The 15,257-nt window shown below is 30.6% G+C and overlaps 1 protein-coding gene across 3 annotated transcripts in view; it reads left to right on the top strand.

Moving 5' to 3' along the window:
• The window catches only part of Pik3ca (phosphatidylinositol-4,5-bisphosphate 3-kinase catalytic subunit alpha), a 78,151-nt gene that overhangs the window by 58,269 nt on the left and 4,625 nt on the right, over positions 1-15,257 (top strand). For all 3 annotated transcript variants that reach the window (XM_071615454.1, XM_071615456.1, XM_071615455.1), the window contains 11 exons: positions 1,822-1,946; positions 2,880-2,961; positions 3,281-3,445; positions 3,645-3,748; positions 4,845-5,016; positions 7,224-7,330; positions 7,831-7,952; positions 10,045-10,123; positions 13,694-13,864; positions 14,408-14,525; positions 14,639-14,790. In XM_071615454.1, the coding sequence (XP_071471555.1) occupies positions 1,822-1,946; positions 2,880-2,961; positions 3,281-3,445; positions 3,645-3,748; positions 4,845-5,016; positions 7,224-7,330; positions 7,831-7,952; positions 10,045-10,123; positions 13,694-13,864; positions 14,408-14,525; positions 14,639-14,790 (1,397 nt within the window). The remainder of the gene's footprint in view (positions 1-1,821; positions 1,947-2,879; positions 2,962-3,280; positions 3,446-3,644; positions 3,749-4,844; positions 5,017-7,223; positions 7,331-7,830; positions 7,953-10,044; positions 10,124-13,693; positions 13,865-14,407; positions 14,526-14,638; positions 14,791-15,257) is intronic.

The raw sequence follows: 15,257 nt of genomic DNA, 5'->3' as shown, positions 1-15,257 counted from the left end.
ATTCTGTGACAAGAATCTAAACAGCCTTATATTTTGCATTATTATTTTTATCTTTTATGACGTTGAATACCAAAATTTACTTGAAACGCTTTCTAATTGGACAAATGCAGAAGGCAGGTGACTAGAAGGAAAAGGGTAATGTAAAAATTTTAAAAGTTCCTTGAATTGATCATTCTGATGATATTTATAAGTAATTATTTTGCAATTATTGAGCAGAGATGACCAACTTCTTCAACAAAATTACAAGCCATCAGTGTTCAGTGATTTTCATTTTGACAGTGTTGTTTATATAATTTGACAAAGTTGTATTTCAAAACAAGGAAAATGTGGATAAAATATTAAATTGTTTTTATCATCACTACAAATTATTTTGTATTAAAAATATAAACAAAAATAAGTAAATAAAATAATCCCTTGGATGCAGATGATAAGTGGAAATGATGACTTTTCCTAGTAAGTTGAGGGTTAAATAGTGTCCCTTGCCTGAATTATTGTAAATAGTCTCCTAACTTCCACACAGTGGCCAAAATAATCTTTATGAAACATAAATTAAATTATAGCTTTTATAACTTAAATAGCTGTCACTAAAAATAAAATCCAAGCTGTTTAGCCAGAACCATATATTTCACATGCTGTGAACTCCACCTTCTATCTGTCTGAGTCTCCCTCGTTTATTAGACGCTAAGCTTACTGGCTTTCTCCCAGTTCTTCTATCAAACCATTCCTCATTCCCTCCTTGGGGCCTTTGCACTGTTTCCTCCATCTACAATTGTCTTCCTGATCAAACGTGGACAGTTTCTTTTTGTCATTTGAATCACAAATCAAATATTATGTTCTATTTGAAATACACAGTCAACAGTAGCTACTCTGTAATTCTGTTATATAACTCGGCATACTTACATCAAGTATACAATATTTTTTCTTTTCTATTTATTTGATTTCCCACTTGAATGGAGGCTCTGTTAGTGCAGGGTCTTTTACTGTTTTGTAACTCCAGCAACAAGAACAGGACAAAGCACATTGTACATATTTAGTAAATGCTTGTTGAATAAATATGTGCAAATAGTATTTTTTCACACTGTTGAATAAATCAACAAGGTAAATACATAAAAAGCCATGTATCATGAATTTCTGCTTTCATTTATAGCTTTGGAAATTACTGTGGAGTGTATATTTGTTTTGAGCAATATACTAATGATATGTATTCATAATTATTAATTATCCAGTTAATATATTTTTATGTAAAGAAAACAAATACGTTACTTGGAATTATACAAAAAGTTACATTATTTTCTTTCCTGACATTCATTGTACAGTATTTTAAGAGGGTATTTCATCTCCCTTTTTCTCTTACTTATTTTTACTTTTTATATTTGAAAGCTTTGCAGCAATTAAGGGTATGCTCAGGCAAGAAACATAAAAAAAAAGTTTACATTTTTATTTTATTATTATACTGTTTCTTATTCTTTTTTACCAGAAATATTAGATTAGTTCATCGAATGCTACTAGGAGACCTCATCAGGAAAAAGGCTGAATGGTTCACTACTATACCCTAGTATTTGGTCTTCCTTACTAACTTTGGCAGTTATTGTTCTAATTGTGATTGGTGGTAATATTAACCATGTTAAGTGACTGCATTTGTTCCACAAATACTGTCTTAGATTGGTTCTTCCCTGTTGCTGAAAATGCCGTGTTTGGGGTGAAGAAATTTTTAGTAGTTAATAAGCAGTGTAAAGTTTATTGAAAATTAATTTGCTTTTTGGGGGGATCATTAATGAATAAAGCAAAGAAAATCATCTAAGATATTGCTTTATTTTACAGAGTAACAGACTAGCTAGAGATAATGAATTAAGAGAAAATGACAAAGAACAACTCCGAGCAATTTGTACACGAGATCCTCTATCTGAAATCACTGAGCAAGAGAAAGATTTTCTATGGAGCCACAGGTAAATATTAAGATGGAGTTTCTCTGTTTTTTTTTTTTTTTTTTTTTTTTTCTTTTATTACAGAAGACAGGAGTGACTTTGGTTGATCTTGCTATATTTTTATCATACTTAGTACAAAATAAAGCATACATAATTTTTTTATGATTTTGAATTTTTTTAAACTTATGGGTATACATATTGTACTTACAGAAAAACATGCTATGTTAATACTTATTGTGGACTTTGAAGGCTTTTAAAACTTAAAAAATTCTTTATTGGCTCTGGAAATTGAATAAGGCCCTATATATGCTAAGCTTGTATTCTACCACTCAACTAACTCCTCAGGGCATTTTTTAAACTTTTAACTGACTTTCCTAGGGGTTTTTAAAATTCAAGGAAGAAAATAGTTGTGATTTAGTTGGTGTAGATATTATGATTTTCAGGAATTTACTTTTCATTGTTTTTTTTCTTGAAGTCCTCAAACTAATAGTGTAATACCTTATTTTCATGTAGGCAGAAATTACCTTGCTACATGTAAGTGACGTTGATTTATTTAACTGAAGTAGTTGCAGTGAATTTCTGCAGAAAGTACATTAAAACATATTTTGTCTAGTAACCTCAACAGAAGTGGTAACTCTATGGTTCAAGTTGTATAAGTAGGTGAATATGAGTGATCTAAAGAGTGATAACACATATACTTAATTTTTCTTAAATGTCAGCTAAATGTAAGTACTATCCCATTTGGATTTCCTTTTGTCTTTGCCATTTTTATCATGTCTAAGTATGTAAGTAAATATATATACAATTATCGTGTTAAACACTAGTTTCTTTTGATTTTAAAAAGATATAGTAGTAATAATAAGTTTGGAACTTAAAGATTGAAGAGTTAGACACCTAGGCCTTTTGAATAACATAGAAGAACGTTTTTTTATTTTGTTTTGTTTTTCCCAACAGACACTATTGCGTAACTATACCTGAAATTCTACCCAAATTGCTTCTGTCTGTTAAATGGAATTCTAGAGATGAAGTAGCCCAGGTAAATGCATATTTGAGGTTATTAAATAAATGTTGCACAAAATTGGTATATTACTCAAATTGTTTTCTTTCAAAAAAACTACATAAATTTAAGAGATGAAATGGACAATTGGTTAGTTATGGTATATAGTGGAGAAAAAAACACTATTCACATTATTTTCACAAATAAAACTTGCTAGAACTGAAAATTTTAAGCAAGTTTTAAGGTTTTTTATCTAAATGAACCCTAAAATCAACAACTAGGTAGTGTTGAAGAAAGTTTATTCACAATTATCCTTACTTTTAAAATATGATATATTTATTGTCTTTCTCATACACAGATGTACTGCTTAGTAAAAGATTGGCCTCCAATCAAGCCTGAACAGGCAATGGAGCTTCTGGACTGTAATTACCCAGATCCTATGGTTCGAGGTTTTGCTGTTCGATGCTTAGAAAAATATTTAACAGACGACAAACTTTCTCAGTACCTGATTCAGCTAGTACAGGTAAAATAGAAAATAATGTTTTATTCTAAAACTATGCAATTTCCAAAATTACTGTATCAACTAGTTTTATGCTTTTAAAACAAATTCATTTTATTACCAATAGTATGTACTTTGTTTCTAAAATTTTTTCTTTAAATCCAGCTATGCAGAAACAGACCCTGATTCATTTGAGTTTTTGTTTGTTCTTTTAATTAACTAGGTCCTGAAATATGAGCAATATTTGGATAACCTGCTTGTGAGATTTTTACTCAAGAAAGCATTGACAAATCAAAGGATTGGGCACTTTTTCTTTTGGCACTTAAAGTAAGTCAGATTATTTCTCCACTGAATTCTTTCACTGTTTGTTACTTGTTTTCAATATATTTATATATTATACATCTAATAGATGTATAAATATGTATTACTAATGCACTTTTAGTTTTGGGTGGAATCATTTTCTATACTGAAAATGTATTACAGCAGTAATGAACTCTTCAACCTTTTCTCTTTGAAATTAAACAGTAAAAGTCAAAACTGAATTTTTTACATGAATGAAAGCCAAAATATTTTTTAAGCTTTATTGATTCTACTTTAAGTAAAATTTGCTAGATGCAGATTATTGTTTCTGTAGGTTTCACTCTATTATAAATTAAAATATTCCAAAATAAATAAAAATCTTAACTTGGAATTCAGAACAATAATGTTTCTTGCTAGAATATAAGCAAGAATAACAGGGCTGGGTTTGCGGCTCAGTGGTAGAGTGCTCGCCTAGCACATGCAAGGACCTGGGTTCAATCCTCAGCACCACATAAAAATAAATAAATAAAATAAAGTTACTTTGTCCAACTACAACTAAAAAATTTTAAAAAATTAAAAAATATTTTTGCAGAAGGCAGTGTATTTTGTACTCAAAGTTAGAGTTCATGAGCCATATTCTTTTAAATAAACTTAAATCTATGTCTAATGTGATTTTTTTAAACGTTCGAATAAAAAAATGGGACCTAGACACTAGGTTAGAAATAACTTAAATTTGAGACAGTGTAGAAAAGTGTGAATTATGTGCCAGAAAAGTCAAAGTACTCACTGAACTCTTGTATTTTGTTATTTCTGATCATTTTATTATTTTTTTGTTTCAATTTCTTTTTTTGTGTTTTTATGTCTTTTGCTGAGATTGGTGAATGAAAAGTAGTTTAAAATAAACCTAAAAAATGGTTGTTTATTAAATGACATGTTCAGGAACTACCTGAAACTTGATTATATTTTTTAAATGATAAGATTTTAAATCATTTTATTGTGAGTAGGATTGTAACATTTATTGGACTTGCAAAATGGGTTTCCTTATTTTTTAAGTTTATATATACTAATTTAATGCACACACATATATGTACATATATATAATTTTTTTTCATTCTTCTTTTAGATCTGAGATGCACAATAAAACAGTTAGTCAGAGGTTTGGCCTGCTTTTAGAGTCCTACTGTCGTGCATGTGGGATGTATTTGAAGCACCTGAATAGGCAAGTTGAGGCTATGGAAAAGCTCATTAACTTAACTGACATTCTCAAACAAGAAAAAAAGGATGAAACACAAAAGGTGTGTGACTTTAATTTGTTTTTGAAACTTGAAATTTTCATTGCAGTGTGTTAGGGTGGTTCAGAAACTTAGTGCATCTGTAGATTATGGTCCTTGGCATCAAGCCAGCTAGGATTTAAATCCAGATTCCACTCTCTCTCTGCTATGTAATGTTAAATAATGTTGCATACATTATTTAGGCTCCTAAGATTTCATTTTGCTCATCTGTAAAATGGGAGTATTACTTTTGAATCATAAGGTTGTTGTGAGAACTAAACTATATGCTCTATGCAAAGTACCCATTATAGTTCCTAGAACCTGAGGTGCCCAATAAATGTAAGTCCCTCTTTTTTCCTTCCTTTCTTTTTATATATTCCTATGTATTTAAAATTATTATTCCATTTATTATCTTAAAAATGACTCTGAAAATGAGTGGAAAGAAGTGAGTTTTGGCATTTTTAAGTTTTAAATGGACTCAAAGCCGCTCAGCAAATATGTCACATAAATTAATCATCTGCACCCTGTCTTAGTGTAGCTAAGGAATATGAAATGAAAAGGTTTTTCATGACCTTTTCCTATTCTCTATTCTTTGTTCAATCTAATCTATCACATCCTGCAGTGAAAAGTGAAATCATTCTTCACCTCTAGCGAAGTTGGGGTTGGAGTTAGGGTTAATCCCTTTTATTAGCAAGTCCCCAAAGGGCAGAGAACGTAAATGAATGGATTTTTCCAATATCTTCATCAATATTACTGGAAGGAGAAAACAATTTTAAAAGAAAGTTGCTGTATTGAAAGTTACTATATTAATCTAAATATCATGTAGCATATAACTTAATTGGTTTTGTTGAAGTTCTGGTATATAAGTTCAAATATTAGTATATTAGAAAATAATTGTACTATTTCTGATGCTGCAATTTATAGATGAGGGACTGGACTGATTTGTAAGTACAAAATATATTTATACATTGTGTAACTGAGCTAAGAGGAAAGAAAATAGGTCTTAGATATATTTATAAATACAGGCATTTATTTTGTACTAGAGTTTTCTTATCAAAAATTGGTAATGATACAATAGCTTAGAAACGTGAAATTCATTACCTTATATCATTATTGCCTTAAATGAGTTTGTAATAAGTAACTAAAATTGCAGTTCCAGAAACAAAATAGTTTCAAAATAGCAATGAGTGATAAGGTATGGGAAACACAGTGCTAGCTAGCAATAGAGTTGGCAGTGATGGAAAAAGAAATATCTTTACATTAGCAGTAGCTGTCTATTTTGTGATGAATAGATTTTCCAGCTATTTATGTATATATAGTAAGAAGGAAAAAACTTTAAAATTGCAGCATGAAAATTAATTTATTATGAATTCCTAGCTCCTAACATCTTTTTCCTAGCACACACTTAATGTTTTTTATATAAAATATATTTTAATGTAAAAATATTGGAATTAAAACAAAGTTGCTGATTAATCTGTTAGATGAAGGCTTCCTGAAATAAAATGCCATGTATTACATGATAACTGAGCAGTTTGTACTCTGGGTTGAAAGGATTAAAAAATGATATTTCTTTCTAGATACATACTAGAACCTGAGTGTAGTATGAGACTCCACGTAGCAAAAGTTTTTACAACTTCAAGTTTGTTTTAGCATCACTAGACCTTTTTTCACCCAACAGAGAACATGAATGTAATGTTTTCTAAAAAGCCTAAAAGAAAGAATATTAAGCTAAGGTAGCATGATCTCCTCCTCTAGAAGAAGGGGCAGCAAATTTTTTTTTTTCTTAAAGGGCCAGATAATAAGTATTTTAGATTTTGCAAGCCACATGGTCTGGTCTTAACTATTCAACTCTGCTATTCCAGTGTGAGGGCAGCTGATGTGTGATGAATGGGCATGGCTATATTCTAATGCAATTTGATTTACAAAATGTGGCAGCTGATCTGTAGGCAGTGGTTGACTAACTATGCTCTGGAGCCAAAGCATTGCCACTGTCACACACAGAGTTCATCCTCTCAAGGGAAGGGTGCAAGTGCTGCCACTCTTTTCTCTCTCCCTGAGTTACGCTACTCTGTGTCATAGAAATCCTTTTCATTATAATGAAGCCAGTCCAGAGCATGGATTCAAAGACTATGCAATACCGAATTTTCAGTGTAAGAAGAGATTAGAAGTTAGTTTCACCTTTACAAACTTAGTTTCTAAATTTGATTATGCTTTTTTTTTTTTTGGGTCAGGTACAGATGAAGTTTTTAGTTGAGCAAATGAGGCAACCAGATTTCATGGATGCTCTACAAGGCTTTCTGTCTCCTTTAAACCCTGCTCATCAACTAGGAAATCTCCGGTAAGATGCTTTGTTGGAAATTTTATTGATATATTTGAATAAGTACTTTTTGGATAAAATTTTGAGAAAAGTCAAAATGTCCCATAAAATAAGAATGTCCAATTATATACTCTTCCTTTCCCATTTCCTACCCTGAAAAATAGAAATAGTAAAATTATCTTAAATTAGAACTGCATTTATTAGAATAAATTTTTACTACTTTAATAATAAAGTTCAAGGCCTTCTGTGGTTAGAATTTCTGGTATCATAGTTAAGAAATTGAATGTAATATCTGTAAAATTAATGTCTCCCTGTATTGATTGAAAATTCATAATTACATAAACATTTAAAAGTATTTTTCTTTGTATGTCTTAGGAATGACTTCATAATTAAAACTTAAGAAATTTTAAATTTTTTATATTTCAAAAAGTTATACTAGATACATCTTTTAAAGTAAATTTGAGAGTAAAAAGAATAATGAAGCTAAGGTGTACTAGTAAAGTGTTTTAATGATTTCAAAGGCTTGAGGAGTGTCGAATTATGTCCTCTGCAAAAAGGCCACTGTGGTTGAATTGGGAGAACCCAGACATCATGTCGGAGTTACTGTTTCAGAACAATGAGATCATCTTTAAAAATGGAGATGGTAAGGAAAAGTATTAATGAGTTTATCATGTATGAATTTAGCTATCTTTTTATGCACAAAGTATTTATGAACCATGAAAATTATTTTTCAGATACACATGTGATAAAATAGAGAATATTGAGCAGATCTTCCAACTTTCATAATATATATAAAGAAATTCAGGAAACGTGACCTCAAGTATGATAATTTGATGTGCAGATGACTTAGAACATAGGGAAACAAATGCTTTTTCTCAGCTCCCTTTTTCTGCCTAAAGGTGGATCCTTCAAAAGGAACTCATTGGTCATGAATCTTATCAACCAATGAAGATCAGCTGGAGGTTGATCCCTACAGTTCTAAGTATGTGTAAACATTAAAAAAGAAGAAGTAGTTTTGCTCCACTAGACATGTTTTCTTGTTAATGATTATATATGTCTAGAGGAGCTAAAAATGGCTTGCCTAACCTTTCTACATTCCTGCACTAGGCTTCAAATTAAATCAACATAAAACAGATTAACAAGAAAAAATATTTAGTTATGTATACCATTACACAAAATATGAACTTGAAAAAGAATCGGATGGATGAAACTTATGAGCATCCTGAGCAACAGAAAGGAATAGGAGGTTGGGGTGTCCACACAGTTATGGGAGGGTAGGAGAGCAAAGGTATTATGAATAAAGGTTGTCTTGATAGGCAGATAAAAAAAAAATCTCTGTTAAAAAAAAAAAAAGTAATTTCAGAGTAACCCTCAGAAGAACAGGTGGTAGTCTATCTAGGCTTGTTGTCAACCTCTAGTTGTTCCCCTGGTTGAGGTGGCATTTTTTGAACCCCTTTAGAATCAGAAGTCCTGAAATCATTTTGACATTTGCTGAACCATCATTTGAATGAATGGTGTGAGCGTCCATTTATTAAATGACAATTCTACTTTGATTCAAGTGGGTTATGAACTCCCATTTTTACCCCGTATACAGATTGCAGAATCATATCAGTTAACACATCCATTGATTTACATATTGCCATACTAGTGTCTGTTGTATTCTGCTGCCTTTCCTATCCTCTACTATCCCCCCTCCCCTCCCCTCCCCGCCCCTCTTCTCTCTCTACCCCCTCTACTGTCATTCATTTCTCCCCCTTGTATTATTTTCCCCTTTCCCCTCACTTCCTCTTGTATGTAATTTTGTATAACCCTGATCGTCTCCTTCCATTTCCATGCAATCTCCCTTCTCTCTCCCTTTCCCTCCCACCTCTCATCCCAGTTTAATGTTAATCTTCTTCTCATGCTCTTCGTCCCTACTCTGTTCTTAGTTACTCTCCTTATATCAAAGAAGACATTTGGCATTTGTTTTTTAGGGATTGGCTAGCTTCACTTAGCATAATCTTTTACGGGGTAAAAATGGGAGTTCATAACCCACTTGAATCAAAGTGTGAAATATGATATATCAAGAACTATGTAATGTTTTGAACAACCAACAATAAAAAATTAAAAAAAAAGAAATGTATTATGAAAATAAATGGGTTTTAGAAGTTTGGACAAAAAAAAAAAAAGAAAAAGAAAATAAATAAATAAAAATAAATGACAATTATATGTGGTAGTCCGAGGGATTATAGCAGTAAGCAAAACAGAGTCCCTGCCCTTTTAGAGTTTACAGTCTTAACAGAAAAAAGGGACATTAATAATAAATAATTACAAAAATAAAATTGCAACCATGGTACAAAGAAAAAGTGTAGTCTGCTAAGAATATAAAGAATGTCCCTAATTATGTAGGCTGTAGGGGGAAATGGAAAGATTATAAAGGGCTTTGCATTGTGAAATACAATTCAATGGTGAATTCTGTTATCTCAGTACTTTAATGTAAACATGTTCATGTTTAAGGATTTGCAAAAATATTTTAAATATGTTTTAAGATTTTTGTGAAATATGTGCTCACTTATTCTGTTATACAAATATAGTAATGCAGGTACTTTGAAAGTGAGTTAAAGAATCAAAATATTGTTGTCTTATAAGTTATTTTGAAAAGTAAATGTAGCTCTTTGTTTTCCATGTGAAAACAATATAATACCCTCATTTCTACTGATAGCTTTAAGTGGTGAAACATATAATTTGAATTTCAGATTTACGGCAAGATATGCTAACACTTCAAATTATTCGCATTATGGAAAACATCTGGCAAAATCAAGGTCTTGATCTTCGGTAGGTAATCAGTAAGATATCCTGTATGTTAACTTGGGGAAAATACTAATAAATATTAATAATAGGACGATATATACACATACATATGTAGTAGTAATTAATGGGTTGATTATGCTTTGGTACTTTTGTTTGTCCTCTTACATGACTTAGACCAACTGATGATATTTCAGCAAAGTAAGAACCATTTCTAATAAAGCTAGTAAAGACTCTGCAGTTGTCCCTGGAAGGTCATCATTATGAAAAGGAAATAGGTGACACAAAAGCCCCCTCTTTTTATTCAGAAGTTGAGTTTAAATTTTCTAATCTTGAATCAGTTTTTCAACAAAGTTTTTGAAACCGACTAAAGTTTTTACCAGTTTATTGGTTTCTGTCCAACTTTCCACAATTATCAGATTATCTCCAAATTTTGTCATGCTTCATAAAGTGGGCATGAACCAAGTCTAGCTATAACAACATGATAGATGAGATAGAAATAGCCAGTAATTCCAAATGAGGGCTTGTATATCTCTAATAGATAAGAGTAGCTAGTAAATAAAAGAGTATAAGTAACAAATAATAGTAATACCCTTTTATTTGCAAAAAAGAAAATGGACATTTCAAGTAACCTGCTGAGGCACAAAATTAAGTCATCAATTTTGATTCTTAACTCTTTTTTTTTTTACTTACTAGTTCTTTTTAGTTATACGTGACAGTATAATCCATTTTGATACAATTATACAAGCATGGAATATATTTTATTCTATTTAGAGTTCCATTCTTATGGATGTATGTGCTGGTGGGATTTACTGATTCATTGCTTTCCTTTCCAAAGATAATTAATGTTATATGAATCACATTTCCTTTTTGATAATAATTTCCTGTGTCATGAAAGATGCCACCAGTACCACAACTCTCAGTAACAAAGAGTATAAAAAGAATGCAGAACTTCAAAGAGTAAAGGATCTAAGTAAATATCTCTGGTAATTATCACACTTAATTGTAAATTAGTAATTGCAAGAAAAGAAATTATAGTTATTTAAAATACTTAGGAGTTTTCATTTATAATATTTTCTGAATACTTAAGTGAAATTTTTATTTGAAGTTTAATTTTAGTTAAAATTTAAGTAAAATAGCATTTTTACTTGGCAAAAGTATAATTCAGATTTAGGTTTCTTATCACTCTGCTTTTCATATAGCAAGAATTATAGGATAATTTGTCTCATTTAAACTATGAGCATGTTCAACGGTAATAAAATAAAAACATGAAATAAGATAAAATGTGCTGGAGAACAACCTTGAAAAAAAGTCCGTATTTACCAGGGCAGGTAGAAAAAAAGATTCCATAGAGAAGTGGTCAAAGGGTACCAGAATAAATGATTCATAGTTCCCAAAAGAAGGAAGAGATTGACAAACCATTTGCAGTGCCATGTACTCCAAGGATTTAGAAAACAAGGACTAAGAAAAAAAAAAAAAAAAACTGGATTTGATGACTTATGGTTAACTTTAAGAAGAGTTTACAGTAGAACGGTAGACATAGAAGCTAGGTGACAGGAATTAAAGTGAGAAAATGAAAATAAGTGTAGACTATTTTAGGAAGTTAAAAAAAGAAAAAGGAGGAAGAGACAGTAGCTTTATGAGACCAGCAGAGCAAAGAAAACCATACTTTGATACTTTATGTAACAATTTGTATGCTTTTTTCATTATTGTTTTTAAGCCTTCATGTCTTTACCCTTGACTACATGTATTTACTATTTGATATTCTTTTTCTCTGCTTAATATTTGATATAATAAAACAGGAAGTACCCCAAAAGCACTACTGCAACATGGCAAAATGATAGTTATATCAAGGAAACACATTTGTGGGATTGAGCTGTGAACTAAACTAAACTACTAGCTCCTTTTTTCTTGGAATACTATTTTAATTAAAAGAAATAATGATTAAAAAAACTGTGGTTATTCAGACATGAGTATTTGGCAGACATTTTCTTGAAAATGAACAATATGTGGCTATCTCTTCAAATAAACCAACTATGACAATATTTATTGCCAAGGATAAAATTTGAGCTTTCAGTCACCAATTAGAATTTTGGAAAACTTAATATTCACCACTGAACTTAATTTGTCCTCAAATTTAAAGACTTTTAATTGAAAGTCTGTGATAATATTAACAATTATGAGTTTTTAGTATGGTATAATGAAAAATACCAACATTTAGAAGATGTACATAACTCATTAAATTAATATCTTCCAAATGACCATTGCAGGATACCCATTAAAAACAAGATAAACAAATCAGTTTTAATAAAGCAGTATGAAAAGTTTGTTGATCTGTCTCAGATTCCATATTGCAACTTGAGACACTATCTTGTGTCCAGTTTTAGAATAGTCTCTAAGAAAAATATCTGCTATTATCTGAGAAGACTATGACAATCTCCTTTTTTCAACTACCTATTTGTATGATGCCAGATTTTCTTTACGTACCTCAATTAAAATACCTTACATAGGTTGGTTACAGAAGCATGTATGAAAATCTGGCTGTCTATAAAACCAGACATTAAAAATTCTTGAAGACATATATTGTTCTTTTCACTATTTTTTTTTTTTTTAATATGGAGGGAGATATTTGGGTTTTGTGGGATTTTAGTTTCCGATTTGTTTTTTTGCTACCAGGATTGAATGTACGGGTACTTAATCACTGATCCATATCCCCAGCTCCCCGCACCCCCTCCCCCCTTTTTTTCCCTAATGTATGTATGTATGTATTTTTTGAGACTGGTGTCACTAAGTTGCTGAGGGCCTCACTAAGTTGCTGAGGCTGGCTTTGAATTGCCATCCTCATACCTCAGCCTTCCCAGCCCATGGGATTGCAACACTGTACCTGGCAATACAGGGTTTTTTGTTTCATAAAAGATATTATTTATATTGACACATGATGTTTTGTTTTTAGATGAATTAATAAAATGTGGTCAGTTTTTTTTTTTGATCATTTCTCATATGGAATATTTTCTCTCCTGCCCCCATAAATACGTTCTTAAGATTTTACTCCAATTTATTCTCTTATTTTATGGTTTTTTTTTTTAATCACTGTTGAGCATGCTTGTAGTTTAAAGAATCCTAATGGCTTGATTTTAAATGAAATTAATAAATGCTTTTATTTTTATTTTGTTTTAATTTCTAATATCAAGAGATGTAAACCTCATAAATAAAAGTTCCTTGGGGTCCCCAGTAATTTTTACAAGTATAATGGAGTCCTGAGACAAAAACATGGGAACTGCTGCCCTAAAGCTTTACTTAAATGGAAATTAAACATCATTAAATTTATCCATATTTTAAAGTCATAAATGTTTATATTTTATTTCTATAATTTCTGAGTAATGTTTTTCTGATACTACAATAAGTGCTTTCTCAATTGAAGTCTGTAGTAAATAATTATGTAATTTTGTGGATTTTGTAGAAATATGTTTTTTTAGAAAAAAAACTTTGACAGTATAATTCAAATTTACAAATGGAATATTCATGATTTGTCATATTAAAATATTTGCTGTACTAAAATTCCATTATTTAATTGTAAATGTGTTTCTCTTTTTTCAGAATGTTACCTTATGGTTGTCTGTCAATTGGTGACTGTGTAGGACTTATTGAGGTGGTAAGAAATTCTCACACTATCATGCAAATTCAGTGCAAAGGTGGCCTGAAAGGAGCACTGCAGTTCAACAGCCACACACTACATCAGTGGCTCAAAGATAAGAACAAAGGAGAAATGTGAGTGTTTTTATTCCTTTTTACTATGTTAAGTAAATTTTTGTTAGATGAGTCTCTTAGTGGTTGAATATATTCCTCTGAGTTAAACCAGAAGAAACAATTATACTTATTTCAGGTAAAAATATGCTCAACTTTTGAAATATTTGTGGTTTTTTGGGCTTAAATGATCAGACTGCTTATAATTTGATAAAATTATGTACATTCAACTAAGTAAAAGTGTTCTTATTGTTTATCCTTTTTTAGCACAAATTCAGATTTTTACTTCTAATTCATTGTTAATGATTAGAAAAAAATAAGTTTAATGACATGAGTATTTTTTTCACTATGGTAGGAATTATGCTTTGATAAGCAACATCTAGAAATTTCTGTAGAAACTCTTGAAAACTTCACATTTTCGAAATTCCTTAGATCTTTGGACATAAGTATTTCTTCCTTAATGTCAGTGATTGTTTCATTGTTTAGATAAAAATTTAATATTTTCCGTTTGGCCTTGATCACTTTGTTTTCCACACCACTCCTGAGGTGTTTATCTCTTCTATATAGATATGATGCAGCCATAGACCTGTTTACACGTTCATGTGCTGGATATTGTGTGGCTACCTTCATTTTGGGAATTGGAGATCGGCACAATAGTAACATCATGGTGAAAGATGATGGACAAGTAATGACTTTTTCTTTTTAAAATATTTTGATGTTCTTAAGCTAAATTTATTAATTCAAGATATTGTATTTCTGCATGTGTTGACCTATAACATAATTTCTTATTTTTGAAAGCTGTTTCATATAGATTTTGGACACTTTTTGGATCACAAGAAGAAAAAATTTGGTTATAAACGAGAACGTGTACCCTTCGTTTTGACACAAGATTTCTTAATTGTGATTAGTAAAGGAGCTCAAGAATGTACAAAGACCAGAGAATTTGAGAGGTAAGCTCAAGAAATTAAAAGCTCAAGATAAAGAGTTCTTGCTGCTGTATCAGAAATAATTAATATTGTTCAGGTAATTTAAGTAACAAATGTTATTTAGCAAAAATTGAATGATGCTGTGAAGAATGAAAATGAAAGGCAGTTTAATTTATTGAGCTAATTAAGACCTAAAAGGAAAATAATTTCTAAACTTCATAACACATTCAAAGTTTTTACTTACTGCTCTTTAAATAATTGGACTCCATCTTCTCTGTATTGGCAAATAATAAATAGTGCTTAAAACATTTTTAGTCATATAAGTTGAAAAGTCAAATTAACTATAACTACCATGCGTATTCATAATTTTTCTTACCACCTATGATACATCATTTGTCTTAGACCTTAAATTACTTTTTTAAAATTCTGCTTTATTTACAACTCTCTTGACCCTAGCTGAAATCCTAAAAGCTTTAGTATGAACCAGTTCT

The sequence above is a fragment of the Marmota flaviventris genome, chromosome 8, assembly GCF_047511675.1.
Source record: "Marmota flaviventris isolate mMarFla1 chromosome 8, mMarFla1.hap1, whole genome shotgun sequence".
Lineage (NCBI taxonomy): Eukaryota > Metazoa > Chordata > Mammalia > Rodentia > Sciuridae > Marmota > Marmota flaviventris.
Note: the sequence above shows the minus strand (reverse complement) of the source record. Positions and strands in the feature narration are given on the sequence as shown.